The sequence below is a fragment of the Asterias amurensis genome, chromosome 8 (genome assembly GCF_032118995.1).
Source record: "Asterias amurensis chromosome 8, ASM3211899v1".
In the NCBI taxonomy this organism is placed as follows: Eukaryota; Metazoa; Echinodermata; class Asteroidea; order Forcipulatida; family Asteriidae; genus Asterias; species Asterias amurensis.
This window is the reverse complement of record NC_092655.1, coordinates 22,702,675-22,729,900: the sequence shown is the minus strand read 5'-3', so window position 1 is coordinate 22,729,900 and position 27,226 is coordinate 22,702,675. Positions and strand designations below refer to the sequence as shown.

Here is a 27,226-nt window from a genome sequence, read left to right as displayed (position 1 = left end):
GTGAGAAACGGCTCCCTCTGAAGTACCATAGTTTTTGAGAAAGAAGTAATTTTCCACGAATTTGATTTCGAGACCTCAGATTTAGAACTTGAGGTCTCGAAATCAACCATCTAAACGCACACAGTGACACACCTTCATGTGACAAGGGTGTTTTTTCTTTCATTCACATCTCGCAAGTTCGATGACCGATTAAGCTCAATTTTTCACAGGTTCGTTATTTTATATGCATGTTAAGATACACCAACTGTGAAGACTAGTCTCTGACAATTACCAATAGTGTCCACTGCCTTAAAAGGTTTTTTTCAGACATGAAACAGTCAACTATAGTCTACCGGGTATCCTTGCATGTAACAAAAAGCTTATTCATGTGCATGTACATGCGGCGAGTTGTTCTCATTATGACAATGAAGAGACCTTTAGGGTGTCACTCGACAGCTTGGGTGGTGGTTTTGCCGAAAACTAACCGAGCAGTGGGAGCTGATGTCAGCAAAAGCTAACATAATTTTAATATTTCCATTGTCTTCAAGGCACTGTACACTATTGGTAATTACTATTAAACAAAATTAGCATATAAACGAACTTGAACCAGCAAAGAAGGGCTGTGGATCATTGTGAGAACCAGATCCCTTTATTAAAAAGTAACGTAGTTTTTAATAAAGATGTAATTTTTCTCTCAAACCTATTACAGGTCCTAAATTCGTTTATAATGCAACTGAAAGCACACATAACACAGAATTGTGCAGCAAGAGTGTATTTTCGTTCAATATTCTCTTGCAACTTCGATGACAAATTGAGTCCAAACGTTCACCAGATCTGTTATGATGAATATGTTTAATGTATCCACCACATGGACACATAGTCTTTGACAATTACTAAACGTGTACAGTGCCTTTAAATGAACCAAGACACTACATGGACATGCTAACAATACACTTGATAAAATACATCGTTTAGAAATGCAAAACAAACACTCTGAACCTGATGAAAAAGCTTGTCCTGATAATGCGCACCACACAGGGGCATTTTAACCAGAAAGGACACTCACCGCTGGATTTTACAGGGAATGACACGTATAGCCACTCTTAAAATCAATGACACTACACACTTTTAGATAGAAACCTACAGCATCTTTCGATAGTCATAGCATTTTGAGAATCATTTCACTTTGAAGTAATGTGTTTATGTAAAAAAAAAAGTTAGTTTTTATCTGCCAAACTTGAATCTGAGAAGCGTTAGAGATGTAACCCTTCTCAGATTGTGTATTCCTCTTGGGAGTTTTCTCTCGGATTGGACATTGGTCGTTCCAGATTTACAAAGACGGCGATATCTCGAAAACACTACCACCTTTTGAAAAGGAAATTTACTATCGTACATCTACTACATTTATATAGGATTACAAAAATCGAATAAAGGTATATTTTGCTTTAAAAAAGGGGGTTTACGTTAATAATATCTAGATACTGACAAATCAATTAAAGTGGGGATTTGAAGGGCGTAGCAGTTTGGCGCGCCTCCTGTTTATTTTGTTTCTTGGTTCTTTTGTTAGCTAGTGCCTTTTTGTCTAAGTTCATCTCAGCATGCGGTATTTTTCAACGTTTTCTATTCATGTTAACGCCCTCTATTGAAACATTTAATATCATTTTTGTTTTAGGCAGAAGGGTCGAATGGGAGTTGCACTTATTCAAGTCTAATGACGAAGGAACAGCAAGAATGAAATGGGGAAAAGAATTGTTTGAAAAAGACTGGCCTTGGTTATTTTTGGTAAGTCTGTCTTATGGATCGTTATTGTGATTTTGTACAGTTTTAAATAATGTAACACACAGTGACCGAAAGTGGATTATCTGTTTGGTCAGGAGACGTGGTAAAAGCTGTTGCCAAAACTTTCATTACTTTTGTAGTTTAACGATCTAATTTTCTTTAAAAATTTGATACTTGTCTACTAAATACTTTACCCATGCTTTTTATTTTGCAACCTGACTCGGAGCACTTAAAGACAATCAACACTATTGGTAATTGTCAAAGACCAGTTTTCTCACTTGGTGTGTTTCAACATTTGCATAAAATAACAAACCTGTGAAAATTTGAGCTTGATTGGTCGTCGGATTCGCGAGATAACTATGAAAGGAAAAAACCACCCTTATCTCACGAAGTTGTGTGCTTTCAGATGCTTGATTTCGATACCTCAAATTCTAAATCTGAGGTCTCGAAATCAAATTCATGGAAAATTACTTCTTTCTTGAAAATACGTCACTTCAGAGAAGCCGTTTCTCACAATGTTTTATATTATCAACCTCTCCTCATTACTCGTTACCAAGAAAGGTTTTATGCTAATAATTATTTTGAGTAACTACCAATAGTGTCCACTGCCTTTAATAACACATAACAAAACTCTAACAAATATTGATCTATCTAATCTTTGCACTAAGAAATGTTTCTCGAAGATTTAAAATATTCTCACAATGTCAATAAGAGATTTTGGAACGCTAGGTGGCAGCAGACTTGCCAGGTGTAAATTTCCATTGTTTTTTGTTTAGTTCTGAGCATGCGCACTTTACCAAGAACAATGAAGTTACCTGGGCCCAATTTCATAGAGCTGCTTAAGCACAAAATTTTGCTTAAGCAAAAAATTCATTGCTTAGTAAAATCAGATTACCGGCCAAGACTCCACTCAATTGTTATGCTAAGTAAACAACAGCTAAATACTAGTCATAAGCAATGTATATGGCATGACATTTTGGCCAGTAACATGTGTAAAATAAGCGAGCTATTTTCGTGCTTAAGCAATTTTTTTGCTTAAGCAGCTCTATGAAATTGGCCCCAGGTAAGTCTGCTGCCACCTATCATCCCTAAAGTCCCCCATTGGTTACATTCTACTCGTAAGCGAATTGAAAATGACTTCCTTATGAATTATATTAACTTTTTCATACCAGGCCTACAAAAATTAATCGCAAATTAATAGAAACACAAAATATACACAAACAATTTTTGACAACAATCTTCATGTACTTAAAGAATAATTTATTTATCTATTCACATAACCATAATATAACTGGTCACTTAAAAACAAAACAGAATTTAAATATTCTTACGACACGCATAGATAAAAACATAAATAAAATAAAATACTGTGAACCTAGTATCTGCAAAACTAATACCTCGCGAAAAGAAAAGGGATACGAAACCATTTTTCAAAGATACCAGGAAAAAAAATCCAAAGTAAAGCTGTGTTTTGATTAGAGATAATTTTGTGTAATACTGTTTCCTTTAGCATATTATCGACATCAACCAATGGTTGTGTAATATATAACTAAAACCATCAATAGCGGTAAGAAATTACTTTTGATGTACACAGTGAATAGTAGACTGGTTCCCTGTCTTTATCCGCAAGGATTAAAGACTGGTACTTGCTTTTTAGAACCAGTGATTGAATTGGCTACAAATATTTCGTTGGATAAACCTGCAGTGACGTAAGCTTTCTGTGTTTTGATTGGTATCTGAGGTAGACTTGTGGACAAGTCGTTAAATCGGCCCCACGCGCTGAGATAGTGCTCTCGCGAGATCACTGCTCTCGCGCGAACTGATGGCTCCCCGATTCGCCATCAGGCCGCGCGTGAGCAGTGATCTCGCGAGAGCACTATCTCAGCGCGTAGGCCGATTTAACGACTTGTACACAAGTCTATATCAGAGGTAATGTGGTTAAGTTGCACTTTCGGTTGTGTATGCATATATGTAGGTGAAATGTGGTTATGGACGGGGATTGACCTAGGCACGAGGCCACTCTCATGGGTAATTCACGAGCCTGGAAGTGTGACTTCAGATGGCCAGGCTAGGGACCAGTCTACTTTTGATGTGTTACGGGGTTAGTTGTGTGTGACCTCCCATTCGGGGTCATCGTTGAGGGGGTAAACTTTCCTAATAACATGGCGGTCTAGCACTAGGTCTAATGTGGTTCTCGGTGCATCCACGTTCGTCCGATCCATCCACACAGTCTTGTATATTGTCACATTGGTAGCATCCTAAGATACACATACCATCATCGCAGCGGAAGCTCTGAAGAGGCTGGTTGTTTGATGCGGTCTTGCCTTTGAAATCGTTGATGCAGTTTGCTAAATGGTTGGAAAAGAATGAGCACATTATTAGAAAGAAACAGAGACATATATTAAACTGAAAAACAGGCAACTATAAACAACAAGCACTCCAACAAAAACAAACGCAACAACCCTTTGACGTATGACACTGCTCTAGAATTGCAAAGATCGTGGGTTCGAATCCCATCCGAGTAATATGCCTGTGATATTTTTTGTCACAGAACTCGGGTAAGTACTGAGTATACAGTGCTAAACATACATCGGTGTTTATGGGTTAAAAAACAAAAATGATTGTTTTAAGCCGCGATGCAAGTTTAACATATATTTAAAACAACAACCCATTGTTAAATTATGCACGATTTTGAGCAAGGTAGTTGATGATTTTTATGTAATTAATCGTGCTTAGGTAAATCTGTCCCCGAAAATTCTGTTTCCATAATGGGAAATTAACATAGGCTGAAGGAGGATGGTTAAAAGAGGGCGCTATCAGAATAAGTTTGTACAAAATGTTGCCACCTAGCGTTCTAAAAGTTTCCAATGGGCGCCCTCCCTTGGTAACTTTATCACGGACGACCACAAAACCGGTTTCAAACCATGAGTGCGTTTTGGCGACCCCAACCAGAAACATTGGTTATCGGTTGAGCGTTTTTGCGTGTTCGGTTGAGCGCGGTGTCAATGCTGTTCAGACCAACCGCTAACCGACTTGTTGAGTTGGTTGGGATTTGGTTTGGGTCGCCAAAACGCACCCAAGACTAGTAAAACACTAACCTGCATGCTGAATTACGCAATGGTCTTCATCCGAAAAGTCTGGGCAGTCAACAATGGAGTCACATTCGTACCGTGCATACGTGCATACGTCGGTCTGGGTTGCACAAGTGAAGAGCCTCGTGAAACCCCTTGTCCGGAGAGTTGAACATAAATCTGTAAAATAAAAGGAACATTAAAAAATTGGTCAGAAAAAAACCTCGTCTATAATCACAGATTTACACGAAACCTACACGGTCTAATGATGACAATGATGATAGTAGAAAATATCCCTTGAAATATTTTTGTATTACAATTAATGCCATGTTTGATGAGATATAAATAAAACTAAATTCCCGTTTGGAGTTTATCGCTCACTGAGCGTTTTATTCATTCTGTGAATCGATGTCATGCAAAATGATCGGTTTTTCACTATTTTCTCGTAACCCAGATGGCCGACTTGTGATCCACATCAAAAGTTGTGGAGTTGTTGACTTTCAGATCACTTGGAGCATTTTGGTCTAAAAATGCCCCATTTTGATATTGTTGTTCTCCCAAAATGGCGTATAAGGCCAGTTGACTTGTTCAGAGGGCGTTTTTACTTTTGGATGAGCCTAATTCAAAAGCTGAACGGCTTACCTACCAACAATTTAAAGGGAATAGGAAATTGAGTTGCAGAAATGTATTGATTTGTTGTCAATATAATGACATTTTTGCAATGAGTTGCGTGCTATAGACCTTATCGCAAATACCAATGCGCAAGCGCAGACTGTTGAATGAGGTGCATTGTGGGATAGATATGGATCAAATTTGGATACCAGCAAGACCACAATGCACCTAATTCCAAGCTTTACGCGCGCGCCCAGGTATTTGCGAAAAGGTCTATGTGTAGTTATTGCGTTTGATAGCGCCCTCTGTTGAACTAAACTTCCCAACTGTCATGTTTCGAATTTCAGTATGTGGGGTCCAAACTGGACTTTCTCCCAGTTTAGGGTAGCCGCAATCCAAAGTGACTGAAAGGTAAGACCACTCGCGCGAGTCGAGTGCCCCTCGGTGCGTGGTCTCACCTTCAAGTCGCTTGGGATAGCGGGTCTATGAAGCTGTTTTTGGGAGTCATAATTATTATAATTACCTGAATATCCATCGTTGGCGGCATCTGTTGCTACAAACAGCGTTGCGCATATGACAGCGATAGTCAGTGAAGCTGCGATCTTCATCATTTTGGATTTCGGTGGAGTTTCTGTTTGAAAAATAAACAACAAAGAAACACTTAACGTCACACTAGGGATTTTTGAAAGATAAAAACGCAGTCCATATATTTCCCACATAAATTGCAAAAACTCTTACATTGAAAGTTTGTGGTTGAAGGTATCCAAACAGATTGAGACCCACTTCATTACAATCAACACAACAAACGAAACAAACGAACACTATAATAATGATAGTGTATAGATAAACACAAAGAAACCACCAAATAGGCCTAACAAATTATTGACATCTTGATTTGGCATTTGTCTTTGTACTAGTATGGTGAGCTGCGAGATGCCAGTTTGAACCATTGAGAGAAATTAAAGAGTGGAACTGAGGGGGGAAAGGTTACAATTAAGTTCTATGAATCCAACCATGGCGAAATAGAAAGATCATGAATGTTTTGATAATTTCATTTCATTCATTTCATTTTATTGGAATCGCATGATCGCACGAACAAAACTTGCAACTTGTAAATTGTTTCATCCAGTTCTAAAACCATAAGCTATTGTAATGCATTTTCATAAAGGTTAAAATCTTGTCTGACTGAACACATAACATCCATTGTGTATCAATCAAGCTTGCAAAAGGTTATTTGTATATTACTATACCTCATACATATTCATGACAGAGAGTCGAGTTCTCATTGGTCCATTCATCGTCACGTGCAAGGTGTTAATTTTGCTAACTACCCAGTGCGTACGTGAGTATTTACGCAAGTGGTAAATGCGCATGACAAGTAATAGTTCCCCGGGCCGGGAGCTATTCTACTTGTCATGCGCACTACCATTGCGCGACGTCATCCCCGGGCGCTATTGATCGTGGCACCGTTTTGTATACACGCACGAACAGCGCTCTCTAAGCGACATCCAACACATGAACAAACTTATCATGTGCATTTTGTTTCACAGTAATCATTTTCTCGTGCTCAAAACTCATGTTCCGGTAACTGAATATGTATGCAGTATAGTAAAACAAATATAACATGGTTTATTTCGGGTGACTAGGCGATGAGCTCCCCTCGGTATTGGAAGTTGACAAACTAGTTCCCTCGGCTTCGCCTCGGGAACTATAGTTTGTCAACTTCTAACCTCGGGGAGCTAATATCGACTAGTCACCCTCAAACAATGTTATATTTTGTATATTAACACCAGAAGCTGTTTGGTGTTTGCAACTAGAAATGTTTAGAGTGTGCACGAGTTTTAAAAAGATTGTATTGCTTGTCATCAAAGTTGAAATCTTATGGTCACGGTGCATCAAACAAAAGCTTGCAAATGTTTCATTCAATTTTAAAACCAAAAGTTGTTTGGTGTTTGCTTTGTGCATTTTTTAAAGTTTAATGTACACGAGATAATGATTGTTCTTGTAGGCCTTGCAATCCAATGTGGAAGTTTTAAGTTTCTCTGACTACAACTAGAACTTAACTGTGTTTGAAGTGTATTTATTTAGTTCATTTCAAATTCACCCAAACAGTGACATGGATGACAGTTCAACGCCTTTGGCTCACATCGTTCATACACAGGCTAAGGTAAAGTATCAATAGTAATAAATAAATAATATAAATGAACAAACAAACAAGTCTTACCTCTCGTGGTGTATGGTAATGAAGTTAGGTTTGCAGAGTGAAGTTTGGTTTGTTGAGAGTCTCTGTTCGGCTTTGTGTTTTCAGACTTTGTCTCTCAGTTCAGCGAGGTTTAATGATGAGAGAGGAGATACCGTGACTGTATTTATAGAGAAATGTTCCACCCCCCGCCAAAACCAAGTTCCTTTGTAACTCCATAGAACCAGGAACTAAAATACTCATAGGATATTGGGGTAATACTTAACATTACCTCAACACTTCCGGTGTTCAAGCAAGGGGAACAAATTATTCCTCAAGTTACACAGTTTACTAGAACTGCAGTGATCGGGTAATGACAATGGTGACGTCATTTTGTTTGTATAGTCACTGTTGCAGTGGGGGGGGGGGTGTTTATTGAACTGTGTATGGATTTCTTTTTTTCGCGCGTTAACTTTTTTGTAGGTTTGCCTAATTTCGATAATGATACTTAAAATAAGCAGTGATGGTTTTTGGTGGTTTTCAAAACGCTATTTTCTCGACTTTGGAGGATTCTTGGTACTGAGATAACTATTGTAATAAGTACACACAAAAAATCTTCATGTTTCATGCGCCAGCAAACATTTAAAGGCAGTGGACACTATTGGTAATTACTCAAAATAATTACCAGCATTAAGCCTTAATTTGGTAACGAGTAATGGGGAGAGGTTGATAGTATAAAACATTGTGAGAAACGGCTCCCTCTGAAGTTATAGTTTACGAGAAAGAATAATTTTCCAGGAATTTGATTTCGAGACCTCAGATTTAGAATTTGAGGTCTCTAAATCAAGCATCTGAAAGCACACAACTTCGTGTGATAAGGGTGTTTTTTCTTTCATAATTATCTCGCAACTTCGACGACCAATATTGAGCTCAAATTTACACAGGTTTGTTATTTTATGCATATGTTGAGATACACCAACTGTGAAGATTAGTCTTTGACAATTACCAATAGTGTTCAGTGTCTTTAAGAACAACGACAACAACAACAACACACAAAAAGAATCTTTAAGAACATCAAAATACGATAGTTTGAAGAAGAATGCAGAAATGTAAAATATATTGAGGAACTCATGATACAGGAAACAAAATTAGCTTCCAGATAAAAGCGTAAACACCATTCCCCCATACGTTGCTGCAGGCCTATTATTATACATATTGTCTGTAAACTGGCGTAACTAGAAAGAGGGAGGGGACGCGTAGAAACCTTGCCACTCTCCAGTACCCCCAACCTACCCGGATGATCTTGAATAGAAACAATACATTTAATTTGTTTGGTGTTAGCACAAAATCTACAAAATGCATAACCATTAACTGATCATAAGACAGTGGTAGTGGGGGGGGAGCTGATGGTATCGTTGCGTCATCAATCTGTTCATTTAACCAAACGGTTGTAAAGATGAAACAGACAAAAAAAAAAAAAAAAAAAAAAAAAAAACTTGATCTCGCGTTTTAAAGCTGGAAAATCTGCGATTGGAATAATTCGCAAGGTTTATGTTGAATAGAACATCAGGGTGATATAAACTAGCTGGATTTTTTTTTTTGCTCGGGTTATCTGAGATTGTTAAACGAGTTAGTCCACAAGTTATCAAGTATTATAGTTATAGTGTTATTTCAATCAAATCAGAAGTTATAAACCAACCGCATTTTCCGCTAAAAGTGTTGAAGTAAATTAAGATGCCTATTTGGAAACTTTTAGCAACCGCATGAAAACTTTATGCGAAAAGTGCGGTTGGTTTATAACTACAATGAGGGCTTGCGTTTTGTCACAATTCTTTGTGACAATTTTTACAATAACAAGTCGAGTAGGATTTGGAGCTTTGCATGGTTGACATTCGATATAGTTAGGTTCGTGGTAACACCATGTAATGATAATCTTTAAACGAGTTGGGGTGGTTTTGAAAAGAATCGTAGGTTTCAACTCGATGTTTCGATCAGTATATGCTCTGATAGTCTTTTTACAAGTCGGTTATCCCCTGACGTTTGTTACAGTCGGCTTACCCTTATTTCTGTTATTAAAGGAATATACTCATATATCTTATCTCACCAAAAATACCGCAAAACATATCACTTGTTGAATCATAAAGGGTATTGAAATATAAATAAAATATTCTTGAACACCCCACCGCTAAAAAATTAAAAAATTAAAATTAAAACCAACAACGGTAACATTAACTTTTTTAATAATCGTGTGGGAAAAGTATATAAATCAACTCCATTGTAAAAGGTTATATTAATTTGTTGGTCTTAATTGGCCACAAATTACACATAAGGTGTAGCCTACGTTTTCACATTTCGCCAACTTTTTCGGGGGGATTTTTCAGCACCGAAGAATGTGTTTAAACTGTTGCAAACTGTGTCGTAAAAAATGAATCAGAATGAACTTGTTGTATTTCTCCATTTCAGTAGACATGTGTCATGATTACAAACAACTTTTTAAAAGCGTCATGATAAATGTATATCGTTTGACCTATCGTGACGTAAGCAATTGCAAACGTAAACAAACAAACAAACAAACAAACAAACAAACAAACACAAGTAAGTTCAATTTTTTATTAGTTTGTTTAAAGGTCATTTCATTGTAGGTCTACGGCTTTTGTTTCCCAAGGGAAAGAAAGACCCATACACACTCTCTTATAACGATTAGGCCTACATGCCTTATATGGATGTGCGCAAAACGCGGGCTAAACAGAGGATCAAATTGGTTGTTAGTGAGTTTTTTTGTGATGTAGTATTATAAAGTAATGTGTTGTAAATTATCTGTGAAAGACGTACAGTGGGTAAATATGTGTTAGACTCCGCTGTCAAATTATTTGTGAGGAAGAGAGGAAGAAGACTCACAGAAAAAGCAAAAGGGTAATCAAGAAACGAAACAAATTTTTTCACAATGAATCTATAGTAATATAAAACAACATTCTGTAATGGCTATATTACAAACCTTTATAACAATGCACATTGGTATCGGCAAAGTAACAGAAAACTAGTTTATTTTACTTCAAAGAACGCGCACATAAATCGCACAATTATTTTTCATTACTGACAAATTTAAAGATCAATAAAATCTTACTTGGTAAGAAGCGCTGCCGCTGTTGATTGTGTAATATTTGGAGAAACGGAGTGTAGTTTTAGAGAAAGAGATTCAGAAAGATTGTCAATCTGAGAAAGGTTCTGCATGAAACGTTTCTCACATTGTGTATTCCAGTTACTGAACATTCTTTCTGCATGGCATAACCGCCACAGATTTGCGGCGATATCTACAACAAATGTTTCCAAATTTTGAAACGAATTTGTTCACGGGTTATAGTTTAATTGTCAAGTCAAGCTTCAATAGGTCGACCCATCAATCACAGCGTGGGGCCCTTACATCGTAAACAACTTGTCTAGTTATGATCTTTTGTCATGAATGTTCTGGGAAAACCTCACAATATTATAGCCTACACTGTGAGTCCATATTTAAGTTGTTGTTGTTCGGATTGGTTGCAATAAAGTCAATATGGTGCCCCGTTTAATGACGCAGGGAAAAAACATATTGGGAAATTGTGAACTTCTATTTTGGTGAGCTGTTTGTCATGCCATGGAAAGGTTATTTCTGTTGAAAAGCATTTTGTGGATGTCAAGTTTTAAATAAGGCTGTATCGAGACGCAAAGAGTTCGCTTACACTGTGAGTAGGCTGAGCCTATATTTGTTGGAATAGAATGTGCTTGCCAAAGGTTGCGGTTAATGGTGTCCCCGTAAGACGTAGCCTTTCGGGCCTATTTTTTCTGCAAAAAATCTACATCCTCAACATAGAAAAATGCTTGGGGGTGGGGGGGGGGGGCTTGTGGAGACCTGTTTAATAGCAGTTTGAGTTCATGGATGTCAAATCTGAATGAGGCCTACACATTATAAAGACGCAACGCAATTTGTTAATTTCGGTTTGATGTATTTTTAACATAATTATTTGATCTTTGCATGTGCAGTTCATTTTTTTAACTGCAATACATGTTTAAAAAAAAACATTTCTGAATTTATTTTTTGAATTGAATAAAGAGTTGATGGGAACATGTACCCATGTACATGTGCGGTACAAATCATGGGCTATAAAAAAAAAACCTGCAAGAAACGACGCGATGACAGAGTGGTTGCCATGGTTATAGGAAAAGGGGTGAAGCATCGTTTTGAATGAAATATCAGCCCCGAAAACTTAAAACAAAATAATGAAAAATTGGGCATCACAAAATGGTTTAACTTTCAAAATCAGCACACGGATGTTGGGCGGGGGAACACAGAATCTCCCGCCACACCAGATCTGTAAACGGTTGTCGCTTAGGCCAACAGCTGTTGGCTTCACTTCCAAATTAAAAATGTAATTTATACCCCATATCAAATGTGTTAACGAAGTTACTCTTTTGCCGTAGCAAAATTTGGGGAAATGTTGATGGAAAAGTTGAAAGATAAAATTCGTTTTTTTTTTGCATCATCATCATAAAAGGCGTCCTATCAAGTTTTCTTTTCTTCGACTGTCTTTGCTCCCATTCATCTTGAAAGTGAGAGTTTGGAAGTTTGGGGAATTGGTTAAAGAAGTGTTTCTCGATGATTTGATTATTTTCACAATAAGGTTATCTTCCAATTAGCGAATTAGAAATGAGGGTACTAGACCTACCCAAAATAATCACAAGTTTATCCCATACCAAATGTGTTAACGAAATTACTTTTTAATCTTTTGCCACAGCAAATTTGGGGAAATGTTGATGTGTCTTAACTCGGAGCACCTTATCAAGTTTTGTTTTCTTCTACTATCTTTGCTCCCATTTATTTTGAGAGTGAGAGTTTTGAAGTTTTGGGAATAGTTAAAAACGTTAATCTGGTCTAAGAAATGTTTTTCGATGATTTGAAAAATTTCTCACAATATCAGTTGGTTATCTTCCAATGGGAGACTTTCCAACTTGCTAGGTGGCAGCAGAGTCACTGGCTAAATTTCCATTGTTTACGTAGTTCTGAATAGCGCATAATTCTAAGAACAATGGCTTTACCCGGTAAGTCTGCTGCCACCTATCGTCCCAGAAAGTCTCTTATTGGCGAAGTAGAAATGAATGTACTAGACCTACACAAAACAATCACAATGATAGATACACAAATACACACATAATTTTTGACAATAATATTCACGTATTTAAAAATAATTTTTGTATTTATTTACATAACGACACATGACACATTGATAAAACATAAATAAAATAAAATACTGTGAACCTCCATTTACAACTCCAATACCTCCACAAAAATAAAGGAAAACAATAATTGTGTTTTAAAGTTTCCACCGAAAAGCTTTTGATACCTTTTGTATATCAAGTTTTTGGCAATGACATAAATCCCTAATTACTCTGAATGAAGATGTAGTAATATAGTTCACCTGTAAGTTGAAGCTTCATTAATCATACATTTTTGTTGGGAAAAGGTGAAAATCACAGTGCAATGTTTACAGAGCGTCGCGTAAACCCGCTGTACATGCTAAAATCATTTTCACCTCACTGAGACGAACATTATTTTCGTGAAACTGTTTTACTCAGTGCTAAAAAACTACAGCACTTTAGCAAGTAATATTTTAAGGGAAGCTTTCTGCTATCATTTTCTTTAAACCGTGTAAGTTTAATATAAATCTGTGGACACTGTGTTTTGTTGTTTTGAAATTGGTAAAACTAACATTCATGTTGGCAGCGGCAAGGCTGGTGATGAACCACGTTATAAGTGCCCAACTGCATGTTTCTGCATTGAACAAAATCTTAAAGCATTTGACCAAGGTGTCCAGTAAGTGACTTTTGACGTGGCTGGAGCTTTTGACTGAATACAGCAATCTGGACACGTCATAAACATTGCCGAAACACGGCCTAAGATGTACAGGAAAAGACGGTATCTATTGGTCAAACGCAATATAAGCTCATTCACACGGATATAAACAAAGTTATATACCACACATGGGAAACTGACTGGGTAAATTAGATGACTGGTGACGTCAGATGTTCAGGCTACATTTAGTGTTATTTAGTGTAAAGTTTCATTCGGGGTTATCGTTGAGGGGGTAAATCTCCTAATAACATGGCGGTCTAATGTGGTTCTCGGTGCATCCACGTTCGTCCGATCCATCCACACAGTCTTGTGTATTGTCACATTGGTAGCATCCTAAGATACACATACCATCATCGCAGCGGAACATCTCAAGAGGCTGGTTGTTTGATGCGTTCTTGCCATTAAAATCGCTCATGCAGCTTGCTATAAGTGATTGAAATAGAATAAGCACATTATTAGAAAGAAACAGAGACATTATATTAAACTGAAAAACAGGCAACTATAAACAACAAGCACTCCAACAAAAACAACCGCAACAACTTTTTGACACTGCTCTAGAATTGCAAAGATCGTGGGTTCGAATCCCATCCGAGTAATATGCCTGTGATATTTTTTCACAGAACTCGGGTAAGTACTGAGTATACAGTGCTAAGCACACATCGATTGGTTAAAAAACAAAAATTAGTATTTTCTTATCCCCAATGCAAATTTAGCATCTATTTAAAACAACACCCCTTTGGTGAATTATGCACGATTGTGAGCAAGGTAGTTGAGTTTAGTGTAAACATATCGTGCTTGTGTATAATGTAGCCCATAGTTCTGGAGTGTAACACCATCTCTAACACCGGATTCTTAGGTAAATCTGTTCCCCAAAGATTCTGTTCCCTACATGGGAAATTAACATAGGCTGAATGAGGATGGTTACGAGAGGGCGTTATCAGAATAAGTTTGTACAAAAGTTGCCACCTTGCGTTCTAAAAGTCTCCAATCAGCGCCCTCTATTGGTAACTTTATCACGGACGACCAAAAACAGGCTTGAAACCAAGATTAGTAAAACACTTACCTGCATGCTGAACTACGCAATGGTCCTCATCCGAAAAGTCTGGGCAGTCAATAACGGAGTCACATTCGTACCGTGTATGCGTGCATACGTCGGTCTGGGTTGCACAAGTGAAGAGCCTCGTGAAACCCCTTGTCCGGAGAGTTGAACATAAATCTGTAAAATTAAAGGAACATTAAAGAATTGATCAGAAAAAATGACGATGATGATGATGATAGTGGAAAATATCCCTTGAAATATTTCTGTCTTAAAATTAATGTCATTAATGAGAAATAAAAAAACTAAATTCCCGTTTGGAGTTTTCGTTGATTTATTTTGTTGAATCGATGTCATGCAGAATGATCGTTTTTACACCATTTTGTCGTGACCCAGATGGCCGACTTGTGGTGCACATCACAAAGTGTGGTCATGACTTTAAGATGACTTGGAGCATTTTGGTCTAAAAATGCCCCATTTTGCTATAAACAAAATTGAGATAGTGCTGTTCTCCCAAGATGGAGTAAGGCCAGTCGACTTGCTCAGTGAACGTTTTTACTTTTGAATGAGCCTAATTCAAAAGCTGAACGGCTTACATACCAACAATTTAAAGGGAATAGGAAATTGAGTTACAGAAATTTATGGATTAGTTGTCAATAATGAAATTTTTGCAATGAGTTGCGTGCTATGTGTAGTTATTGCGTTTGATAGCACCCTCTGTTGAACTAAACTTCCCAACTTTCATGTTTCGAATTTCAGTATGTGGGGTCCAAACTGGAATTTTCTCCCAGTGTAGGGTAGCCGCAATCCAAAGTGACTGAAAGGTGAGACCACTCGCGCGAGTCGAGTGCCCCTCGGTGCGTGGTCTCACCTTCAAGTCGCTTGGGATAGCGGGTCTATGAAGCTGTTTTGTGGAGTCATATAATTACCTGAATATCCATCGTTGGCGGCATCTGTTGCTACAAACAGCGTTGCGCAAATGACAGCGATAGCCAGTGATGCTGCGATCTTCATCATTTTGGATTTCGGTGGAGTTTCTGTTTGAAAAATAAACAACAAAGAAACACTTGAAAGTGACGTCACACTGAGGATTAAAACGCAGTCCATATATTATTCCCCACATTCAAAATATTTTTGATAATTTTATTGCATTCATTTCATTTTATTGGAATCGCATGATCGCATGAACAAAACTTGCAAATTGCAAATTGTTTCATCCAGTTCTAAAACCAAAAGCTATTGTGTTTGCTTCAGGCAATTTTAGTGTACCCGGGTTAAATATTGTATAAGGCCTTTTCATAAAAGTTAAAATCTTGTCTGACTGAACACATAACATCCATTGTGTATAAATCAAGCTTACGAAAGGTTTTTGTAATTTTAACACCAGAAACTGTTTGGTGTTTGCAACTAGAAATGTTTAGAGTGTGCACGAGTTTTAAAAAGATTGTATTGCTTGTCATCAAAGTTGAAATCTTATGGTCACGGTGTATCAAACAAAAGCTTGCAAATGTTTCTTACAATTTAAAACCGAAAATTGTTGGTGTTTGCTTCAAGTATTTTCTTAGTTTAGTGTACACGAGATAGACCTTGCAGTCCAATTTGGAAGTTTTAAGCTTCTCTGACTACAACAGTAGAACTTAAAGCCATTTGACACTTTCAGAACAGGACAAAAAAGTTCGCAGATTTACAAATAACTTAAGGTAATGATGAAAGACTTCTCTTGAAATATTATTTAATGAAATGCTTTACTTTTTGAGAAAACATTAAAACAATTATCAATTCTCGATATCGAGAATCACGGATTTATTTTGAACACATGACACGGCGAAACGTGCGGAAACAAGGGTGGGTTTACCCGTTATATTCTCCCGACTCCGATGACCGATTGAGCCTAAATTTTCACAGGTTTGTTATTTTTATATATAAGTTGTGATACACGAAGTGTTGGCCTTTAGACAATACTGTTTACCGAAAGTGTCCAATGGCTTTAACAATTGTTCCATTCAAATTCACCTAAACAGAGGCTTAGATGGTTCAACGCCTTTGGCTCCCATCGGTAATTCACAGCCTGAGTTAAAGTACAAATAGTAATAAATAAATAGTATAAATAAATAAACAAGTCTTACCTCTCGTGTTGTATGGTAATGAAGTTAGGTTTGCAGAGTGGAGTTCAAGTTTGCAGAGAGTCTCTGTTCGGCTTTGTGTTTTCAGACGTTGTCTCTCAGTTCAGCGAGGTTTAATGATGAGGTAGAGGATACCATGGCTGTATTTATAGAGAAATGTTCCACCTCTCGCCAAACCAACATCCTTTGTTACTCCATAGAGAACCAGGAACTAATATTACTCATAGGATATTGGGGGTAATACTTAACATTACCTCATCACTTCCGGTGTTCAAGCAAAGGGGAACAAATTATTCCCCAAATCTTCCAGTTTACTAGAAAACTGCAGTGATCGGGTTATGACAACGGTGACGTCATTTTGTTTGTATAGTCACTGTTGTGGTGGGGGATGTTTATTGAACCGTGTGTGGATTTTTTATATAGTTGTGTTTCCACACGTTAACTTTGTAGGTTTTCTTAATATCGATAATAAGCAGCGATGGTTTTTGGTGGTTTACAAAACGAGGCTATTCTCGACTTCGGAGGATTGGTACTGATATAACTATGTTATAAGTATTAAAAAAAAGTTATTTTCTTCATATTTCATTCGCCAGCAAACAACACACAAAAAGGATCTTTAAGAACATTAAAATACGATAGTTTGAAATCCAGCCAGCCAGCCAGCCAGCCAGCCAGCCAGCCAGCCAGAAAACAAACAAACAAATAAACAAACAAACAAACAAATAAATAAACAAATGTGATCTCGCGTTTTTAAGCTGGAAAATCTGCGAATGGAATAATTGGCAAGGTTTATGTTAAAATTTATAAACAATGGAGACATAAACCAGCTTGACAAATTATGCTCGGGTTACTGTTTATCTGAGGTTTAAACGAGTGAGTCCACAACAATAACTTATCAAGTATTAGTTATAGTGTTATTTCAATCAAATCAAGTATAAACCAACCGCATTTTCCGCTAAAAGTTTCGAAATAAAGATGTTTATTTGGAAACTTTTAGCAACCGCATGAAAACTTTAAGCGGAAGATGTCGTTGGTTTATTACTATACAACGCGTGCTTGTCACAATGCTGCGTGATACTTTGATGTTATTACAGGAAAATACTCACAAATCTTAGTCACAAAAAATACCCGAAAACACATCCCTTGTTACTTCTCTGAGTCTTAAAGAGTATTTTAATATTTAAAAAAAAATATATATCAAGTATTCTTGAACACCCCACCAAAAAAAAAAAAAAAAAAAAAAAAAAACGATAACATAAACTCTTTTAATAATCGTGTTGGAAAAGTATACAAATAAATTTCATTTTTTTCAAAGGTTATACTAATTTGTTGGTCTTAATTGGCCACAAATTACACCCACAAAAAAGGTGTACGTTTTCACATCTCGACATCTTTTTTTTTAGGAGGGGGGGGGGGGGTTCAGCACCAACGTATGTGTTTAAACTGTTCCAAGCTGGGTCGTAAAAAAACCGAGAAAAAAAACCCGAGAATTAACTTGTTGCAAAATCTACATTTCAGTAGATATGTGTCATGATAAAAAACAACCTTTAAATAGCACCTTTTGGTATATCGTTCGACCTATCGTGACGTAAGCAATTATACGCGTTATACACAAAAACAACAAAACAGTTCAAATTTGTATTAGTTTTTGGTTCCTGTTAAGAAGGTCATTTCAATTTAGGTTTACGGTTTTTGTTGCCTGGAGTTGACATAAATCAGGTAGACTATTCTTAACTGGTTCCTTATTTGGTTTATTTTGCCAAATGTGTTGACTGCACGGTCATGGTTTTATACACACACACAAAATTACAAAAGAGCGGGAAACGAAGAAAGCGTTGGTCTGGTGTCCTCGATTTTCTTAACACTGTGATGTGGAAAGTATTTCAGGTTTGTTAGTTGGTTGTGGTATTTCTATGAGTCAATGTGTTGTAAATTTCTGCGCATTGTTTAAGTCAATGGGGTGATATTTAAAAGACCCACACTCTCTCAACGATTGCATGGCTTATATGGAAGTTCGCCAAACGCGGGCTAAAAGGAGGATGAATTGGTTGGGGTAAAAAAAAGCGTTTAGTTTTATTTAAAAGTTGCTTTCACAGTGCACGACAAATAACTATGTTTTCAGAAGGGTATAATATATTTAGTTTAATTGAAAAGCAAGTTTAAACCCGAAATCCAACCATTGAAAATTTCCGTGAAAATTGAAAGTGAAAATTACATTTCAAAAGGTGGTTGCGTTTTTGAGGTATCGCCGAAGTCTAGAGCGAACATTTTGTCACTCTAGAAGAATAATCTGTAATGTTATGGTAGCACTTTTCAGTTCAAATTTTGGGGCATAAAAACTGTTAACTTTTTTACAAAACCATATTACTTCAAAGTGAAATGTATCTAAAAATGTTTTTTTTTTTATATTACTAAACGCTGGGTTGTAAGCCAAATAAAGTTTGTATTGCCATTCATTGTGAGAGTGATTTCCAAACGTATACTTTTCCTTTAAAGGGAAGGTACACGTTTGGTAACTACTCAAAACAATTATTAACTTAAAAACTGACTTGGTAATGAGCTTTGGAGAGCTGTTGGTAGTATAAAACATTATGGGAAACGACTCCCTCTGAAGTAACGTAGTTTTTGAGAAAGAGGTAATTTGTCACTAAAATAATAAAAGACTTCTAGCTAGAAGTCCTTTATCCCTATCTGAAAGCACACAAATTCGTCCAACAAGGGTGTTTTTTCTGTCATCATTTTCTCGCAACTTCGATGACCAATTGAGCCCAAACTTTCACAGGCTTGTTATTTTATGCTTATGACGGGATACACCAAGTGAGAAGACTGGTCTTTGACAATTACCAAACGTGTACAGTGCCTTAAAGCCAAATTAATTGTGTGTATTGCCATTAACTTTAAGAGTAATTGCCAAACGTACAACTTTCCTTTAAGTGTTCATTATTTCGAAGAAGGTTACCGTCTCACCCGCAACTTACTTAATAGTATAAATATTTGAGAAAAGGAGAATAATTGACAACGCAACAAATAAACAATAGTCAAATGGAAAAACATTGTTTGGAAGGGAGAGAGGCAGAGGACACACAGAAAAAGCAAGGGGTAATCAAGAAATGAAACAAATATTTCCATTAGTAAAAAAAGTACACGATGAATTTATTTAGTAATATTTAACAACATTCTGTATAAGGCTATACAATATTACAAACCTTTATAACAATGCACCTTGGTATCGGCAAAGTACATAAAACTAGTTTATTTTACTTCCAAGAACGCGCACATAAATCGCACAATAAGTTTCCTTTAAAGGCAGTGGACACTATATTGGTAATTACTCAAAATAATTTTTAGCATAAAACCTTACTTGGTAACGAGTAATGGGGAGAGGTTGATAGTATAAAACATTTCGAGAAAGAAGTAATTTTCCACGAATTTGATTTTGATACCTCACATTTAGAACTTGAGGTATCGAAATCAAGCACCAGAAAGCACACAATTTCCTGTGACAAGGGTGTTTTTCCTTTCATTATTATTTCGCATTTTTGATGACCGATTGAGCTGAAATGTTCACAGGTTTGTTATTTTGTGCATATGTTGAGATACACCAAGTGCAAAGACTGGTCTTTGACAATTACCAATAGTGTCCACTGTCTTTAAAATGGAAGGTTATTACTTACAAATTTAAAGACCAATACCATCTTACTTGGTTGGAAGCGCTGCAGCTGCTCATAGTGTGTAATTTGAGAAAACGATTCCCACCAAAGGGAATGCAGTTTTAAGAGAGTGGATTCAGAAAGATTGTCAATTTGAGAAAGGTTCTGCATGAAACGTTTCTCACATTGTGTATTCCAGTTACTGAGCATTCTTCCTGCGTGGCATAACCGCCACAGATTTGCGGCGATATGGGATTACATCAGTTGCCTTTCAAGTCAAGCTTCAATAGGTAGACCCATCAATCACAGCGTAAGGCCCTTACATCATAAACAACTTTTCTAGATATGATCTTTTGTCACGAATGTTCTGGGAAAACCTCACAATATTATAGCCTACACTGTGAGTCCAGATTTAAGTTGTTGTTGTTCGGATTGGTTGCAATAAAGTCAATGATGCCCCGTTTAATGACGCAGGGGAAAATATATTTGGGAAATTGTGAACTTCTATTTTGGTGAGCTGTTTGTCATGACATGGAAAGGTTATTTCTGTTGAAAAGCAGTTTTTGGATGTCAAGTTTTAAATTAGGCTGTATCGAGACGCAAAGAGTTCGCTTACACTGTGAGTAGGCTATGCTTATAATTGTTGAAATAGAATGTGCTTGCAAAAAGTTGCGGTTAATGGTGTCCCCGTAAGACGCAGCCTTTCGGGCCAATTTTTTTTCTGCAAAAAAAATCTACATCCTTAACATAGAAAAAATTCTTTTCGGGTGGGGGGGGGGGGGGGGGGGGCTTGTGTGGACCTGTTTAATAGCAGTTTGAGTTCATGGATGTCAAATCTGAATGAGGCCTACACATTATAGAGACGCAATGCAATTTGTTAATTTCTGTTTGATGTATTTTTAACAGAACTATTTGGTTTTTGCATGTGCAATCCATTTTGTTTAACTGCAATACATGTTTTAATAAACCATTTTTAAATTTATTTTTTGAATTGAATAAAGAGTTGATGGGCATGTACATGTGCGTTACAAATCATGGGCTATAGAAACACCCTGCATGAAAATGACGCGATGACAGAGTGGTTGCCATGGTTACAAGGAAAGGGGTGAAGTTTCGTATTGAATGAAATATCAGCCCCGAAAACTTAAAATAAAAAAATGAAAACATTGGACATCACAAAATGGTTTAACTTTCAAAATCAGCACACAGGGGTTGGGCGGGGGGGGGGGACACAGAATCTCCCGCCACACCAGATCTGTAAACGGTTGTCGCTTAGGCCAACAGCTGTTGGCTTCACTTTCAAATTAAAAATGTAATTTATATCCCATATCAAATGTGTTAACGAAGTTACTCTTTAATCTTTTGCCATAACAAATTTGGGGAAATTTTGATGGAAAAGTTGAAAGATAAAATTCGTTTTTTTTTTGTATCATCATCCTGAAGGGCGTCCTATTAAGTTTTCTTTTCTTCTGCTGTCTTTGCTCCCATTTATCTTGAAAGTGAGAGTTTGGAAGTTTGGGGAATTGGTAAAAGAACTGTTTCTCGATGATTTGATTATTTTCACAATAAGGTTATCTTCCAATTAGCGAATTAGAAATGAGTGTACTAGACCTACCCAAAATAATCACAAGTTTATCCCATACCAAATGTGTTAACGAAATTACTTTTTAATCTTTTGCCACAGCAAATTTGGGGAAATGTTGATGTGTCTTAACTCGGAGCACCTTATCAAGTTTTGTTTTCTTCTACTATCTTTGCTCCCATTTATTTTGAGAGTGAGAGTTTTGAAGTTTTGGGAATAGTTAAAAATGTTAATCTGGTCTAAGAAATGTTTTTCGATGATTTGAAAAATTTCTCACAATATCAGTTGGTTATCTTCCAATGGGAGACTTTCCAACTTGCTAGGTGGCAGCAGAGTCACTGGCTAAATTTCCATTGTTTACGTAGTTCTGAATAGCGCATAATTCTAAGAACAATGGCTTTACCCGGTAAGTCTGCTGCCACCTATCGTCCCAGAAAGTCTCTTATTGGCGAAGTAGAAATGAATGTACTAGACCTACACAAAACAATCACAATGATAGATACACAAATACACACATAATTTTTGACAATAATATTCACGTATTTAAAAATAATTTTTGTATTTATTTACATAACGACACATGACACATTGATAAAACATAAATAAAATAAAATACTGTGAACCTCCATTTACAACTCCAATACCTCCACAAAAATAAAGGAAAACAATTGTGTTTTAAAGTTTCCACCGAAAAGCTTTTGATACCTTTTGTATATCAAGTTTTTGGCAATGACATAAATCCCTAATTACTCAGAATGAAGATGTAGTAATATAGTTCACCTGTAAGTTGAAGCTTCATTAATCATACATTTTTGTTGGGAAAAGGTGAAAATCAAAGTGCAATGTTTACAGAGAGTCGCGTAAATCCGCTGTACATGCTAAAATCATTTTCACCTCACTGAGACGAACATTATTTTCGTGAAACTGTTTTACTCAGTGCTAAAAAACTACAGCACTTTAGCAAGTAATATTTTAAGGGAAGCTTTCTGCTATCATTATCTTTAAACCGTGTAAGTTCAATGTAAATCTGTGGACACTGTGTTTTTTTTTGTTTTTTTTTAATTGGTAAAACTAACATTAATGTTAGCAGTGGTAAGGCTGGTGATAAACCACGTTAAAAGTGACCAACTGCTTGTTTTTGCATGCATTGGACAAAATCTTGAAGCATTTGACCAAGGTGTCCAGTAAGTGACTTTTGACTTGGCTGGAGCTTTTGACTGAATACAGCAATCTGGACACGTCATAAACATTGCCGAAACACGGCCTAAGATGTACAGGAAAAGACGGTATCTATTGTTGAAACGCAATATAAGCTCATACACACAGATGTAAACAAAGTTATAAACCACACAAGGGAAACTGACTGGGTAAATTAGATGACTGGTGACGTCAGATGTTCAGGCTACATTTAGTGATATTTTGTGTAAAGTTTCATTCGGGTTATCGTTGAGGGGGTAAATCTCCTAATAACATGGCGGTCTAATGTGGTTCTCGGTGCATCCACGTTCGTCCGATCCATCCACACAGTCTTGTGTATTGTCACATTGGTAGCATCCTAAGATACACATACCATCATCGCAGCGGAACATCTCAAGAGGCTGGTTGTTTGATGCGGTCTTGCCATCAAAATCGGTCATGCAGCTTGCTATAAGTGATTGAAATAGAATAAGCACATTATAGAAAGAAACAAAGACATTATATTTAACTGAAAAACAGGAAACTATAAACAACAAGCACTCCAACAAAAACAACCGCAACAACTTTTTGACACTGCTCTAGAACTGCAAAGATCGTGGGTTCGAATCCCATCCGAGTAATATGCCTGGGATATTACAGTACTGAATTTACAGTGCTAAGCACACATCGATTGGTTAAAAAAACAAAAATGAGTATTTTCTTATCCCCGATGCAAATTTAACATCCATTTAAAACAACAACAACCCTTTGTTGAAATACGCACGATTTTGAGCAAGGTAGTTGAGTTTTGTGTAAACATATCGTGCTTGTGTATAATGTAGCCCATAGTTCTGAAGTGTAACACCATCTCTAACATCGAATTCTTAGGTAAATCTGTTCCCCAAAGATTCTGTCCCCCGTAATGGGAAATTAACATAGGCTGAAAGAGGATGGTTCAGAGAGGGCGTTATCAGAATAAGTTTGTACAAATGTTGCCACCTTGCGTTCTAAAAGTCTCCAATCGGCGCCCTCTATTGGTAACTTTATCACGGACGACCAAACACAGGCTTGAAACCAAGACTAGTAAAACACTTACCTGCATGCTGAACTACGCAATGGTCCTCATCCGAAAAGTCTGGGCAGTCAATAACGGAGTCACATTCGTACCGTGTATGCGTGCATACGTCGGTCTGGGTTGCACAAGTGAAGAGCCTTGTGAAACCCTTTGTCCGGAGAGTTGAACATAAATCTGTAAAATTAAAGGAACATTAAAGAATTGATCAGAAAAAATGATGATGATGATGATAGTGGAAAATATCTCTTGAAATATTTCTGTCTTAAAATTAATGTCATTAATGAGAAACAAAAAAAAACTAAATTCCCGTTTGGAGTTTTCGTTGATTTATTTTGTTGAATGCAAAATTAGTGTTTTTACACCATTTTGTCGTGGCCCAGATGGCCGACTTGTGATGCACATCACAAAGTGTGGAGTTGACTTTCAGATGACTTGGAGCATTTTGGTCTAAAAATGCCCCATTTTGCTCAAAAAATGTAAGATATTGTTGTTCTCCCAAGATGGAGTAAGGCCAGTTGACTTGTTCAGTGGGCGTTTTTACTTTTGGATGAGCCTTATTCAAAAGCTGAACGGCTTACCTACTAACAATTTAAAGGGAATAGGAAATTGAGTTACAGAAATGTATTGATTTGTTGTCAATATAATGACATTTTTGCAATGAGTTGCGTGCTATGTGTAGTTATTGCGTTTGATAGCGCCCTCTGTTGAACTAAACTTCCAAACTTTCATGTTTCAAATTTCAGTATGTGGGGTCCAAACTAGAATTTTCTCCAAGTTTAGGGTAGCCGCAATCGAATGTGACTGAAAGGTGAGACCACTCGCGCGAGTCGAGTGCCCCTCGGTGCGTGGTCTCACCTTCAAGTCGCTTAGGATAGCGGGTCTATGAAGCTGTTTTGTGGAGTCATATAATTACCTGAATATCCATCGTTGGCGGCATCTGTTGCTACAAACAGCGTTGCGCAAATGACAGCGATAGCCAGTGATGCTGCGATCTTCATCATTTTGGATTTCGGTGGAGTTTCTGTTTGAAAAATAAACAACAAAGAAACACTTGAAAGTAACATCCAAACGCAGATATATTATTTCCCAAATAAATTGCAAAATCTCTCACATTGAAAGTTTGTGGTTCTAGGTATCCAACAAGAATAAGACCCACTTCAGGAAACACAACAAACGAAGCAAACAAACGAACACTGTAATAATGATAAAAAACTTCTTAATCATGCAACCCGTTGATTTAGTAGTGTATAGATAAACATAAAGAAACCACCAAATAGGCCTAACAAATTATTGACATTTTGATTTGGCATTTGTCTTTGTACTAGTGTGGTGAGCTGCGAGATGCCAGTTTGAACCATTGAGAGAAGTAATTAAAGATTGGAACAGAGAGGGGAAAGATTACAATTGAGTTCTGTGAATCCATCCATGGCGAAATAGAAAGATCATGAATTTGATGATCGCATGAAAAAAAACTTGCTAATTGTTTCATCCAGTTCTAAAACCAAAAGCTATTGGTGTTTGCTTCAGGCCTTTTTAAGTGTACCCGAGTTAAATATTGCATAAGGCCTTTTCATAAAAGTTAAAATATTGTCTGAGTGAACACATAACATCCATTGTGTATAAATCAAGCTTGCAAAAGTTTTTTTTTATTTTAACACCAGAAGCAGTTTGGTGTTTGCAACTAGAATAGTTTATATTGTGCACGAGTTTTAAAAAGATTGTATTGCTTGTCATCAAAGTTGAAATCTTGTCAGATGGTCACTGTATATCAACAAAAGCTTGCAAATGTTTCTTACAATTTTAAAACCGAAAATTGTTTGATATTTGCTTCAGGCATTTTCTTAGTTTAGTGTACACGAGATAGGCCTTGCAATCCAATTTGGAAGTTTTAAGCTACTCTGACTACAACATAGAACTTAAAGCCATTGGACACTTTCGGAACAGGAAATAAAAGTTCGCAGAATTACAAATAATTTACAGGGTTAACAGAAGGTAATGGTGAAAGACGTCTCTTAAAATATTATTCCATGAAATGCTTTACTTTTTAAGAAAACATTAAAACAATTATCAATTCTCGATGTCGAGAATAACGGATTTATTTTGAACACAGGACACGGCGAAACGTGCGGAAACAAGGGTGAGTTTTCCTGCTATTTTCTCCCGACTCCGATGACCGATTGAGCCTAAATTTTCACAGGTTTGTTATTTTATATATCATTTGTGATACACGAAGTGTGGGCCTTTAGACAATACTGTTTACCGAAAGTGTCCAATGGCTTTAACAATTGTTCCATTCAAATTCACCTAAACAGAGGCTTGAATGGTTCAACGCCTTTGGCTCACATCGATAACTCACAGGCTGAGGTAAAGTACAAATAGTAATAAATAAATAATATAAATAAATAAAAAAAGTCTTACCTCTCGTGGTGTATGGTAATGAAGTTAGGTTTGCGGAGTGAAGTTTGGTTTGCAGAGAGTCTCTGTTTGGCTTTGGGTTTTCAGACTTTGTCTCTCAGTTCAGCGAGGGTTAATGATGAGGTAGAGGATACCATGGCTGTATTTATAGAGAAATGTTCCACCTCTCGCCAAACCAACATCCTTTGTTACTCCATAGAGAACCAGGAACTAATATTACTCATAGGATATTGGGGGTAATACTTAACATTACATCATCACTTCCGGTGTTCAAGCAAAGGGGAACAAATTATTCCCCAAATCACCCAGTTTACTAGAAAACTGCAGTGATCGGGTTATGACAAAGGTGACGTCATTTTGTTTGTATAGTCACTGTTGTGGTGGGAGATGTTTATTGAACCGTGTGTGGATTTTTTATATAGTTGTGTTTTCACACGTTAACTTTGTAGGTTTTCTTAATATCGATAATAAGCAGCGATGGTTTTTGGTGATTTTCAAAACGAGGCTATTCTCGACTTTGGAGGATTGGTACTGATATAACTATGTTATAAGTATTAAAAAAAGTAATTTTCTTCATATTTCATTCGCCAGCAAACAACACACAAAAAGGATCTTTAAGAACATTAAAATACGATAGTTTGAAGAAGCATACAGATTAATGTAAA

General features: G+C 36.8%; 3 protein-coding genes across 3 annotated transcripts; all 3 read right to left on the bottom strand.

Annotated features, from left to right (window-relative positions):
• Positions 1 to 3,655: 3,655 nt before the first annotated feature.
• LOC139940977 (CD320 antigen-like) lies at positions 3,656 to 7,784 on the bottom strand. Its single transcript, XM_071937384.1, has 4 exons — positions 7,666 to 7,784; positions 5,965 to 6,072; positions 4,857 to 5,009; positions 3,656 to 4,106 (listed from the first exon to the last, which is right to left on the bottom strand). Exons 2-4 carry the CDS (start codon positions 6,050 to 6,052, stop codon positions 3,913 to 3,915), a joined length of 435 nt encoding a protein of 144 aa, XP_071793485.1. The 5' UTR covers positions 6,053 to 6,072; positions 7,666 to 7,784; the 3' UTR covers positions 3,656 to 3,912.
• A 5,077-nt stretch (positions 7,785 to 12,861) lies between these two features.
• LOC139940772 (low-density lipoprotein receptor-related protein 12-like) lies at positions 12,862 to 16,819 on the bottom strand. Its single transcript, XM_071937150.1, has 4 exons — positions 16,667 to 16,819; positions 15,470 to 15,577; positions 14,568 to 14,720; positions 12,862 to 13,927 (listed from the first exon to the last, which is right to left on the bottom strand). The coding sequence occupies exons 2-4, from the start codon at positions 15,555 to 15,557 to the stop codon at positions 13,746 to 13,748; spliced, it is 423 nt and encodes a 140-aa protein (XP_071793251.1). The 5' UTR covers positions 15,558 to 15,577; positions 16,667 to 16,819; the 3' UTR covers positions 12,862 to 13,745.
• A 5,632-nt stretch (positions 16,820 to 22,451) lies between these two features.
• Positions 22,452 to 26,688, bottom strand: LOC139940734 (low-density lipoprotein receptor-related protein 12-like). The gene is made up of 4 exons (XM_071937102.1): positions 26,565 to 26,688; positions 25,060 to 25,167; positions 24,168 to 24,320; positions 22,452 to 23,540 (listed from the first exon to the last, which is right to left on the bottom strand). The coding sequence occupies exons 2-4, from the start codon at positions 25,145 to 25,147 to the stop codon at positions 23,359 to 23,361; spliced, it is 423 nt and encodes a 140-aa protein (XP_071793203.1). The 5' UTR covers positions 25,148 to 25,167; positions 26,565 to 26,688; the 3' UTR covers positions 22,452 to 23,358.
• Positions 26,689 to 27,226: the final 538 nt, after the last annotated feature.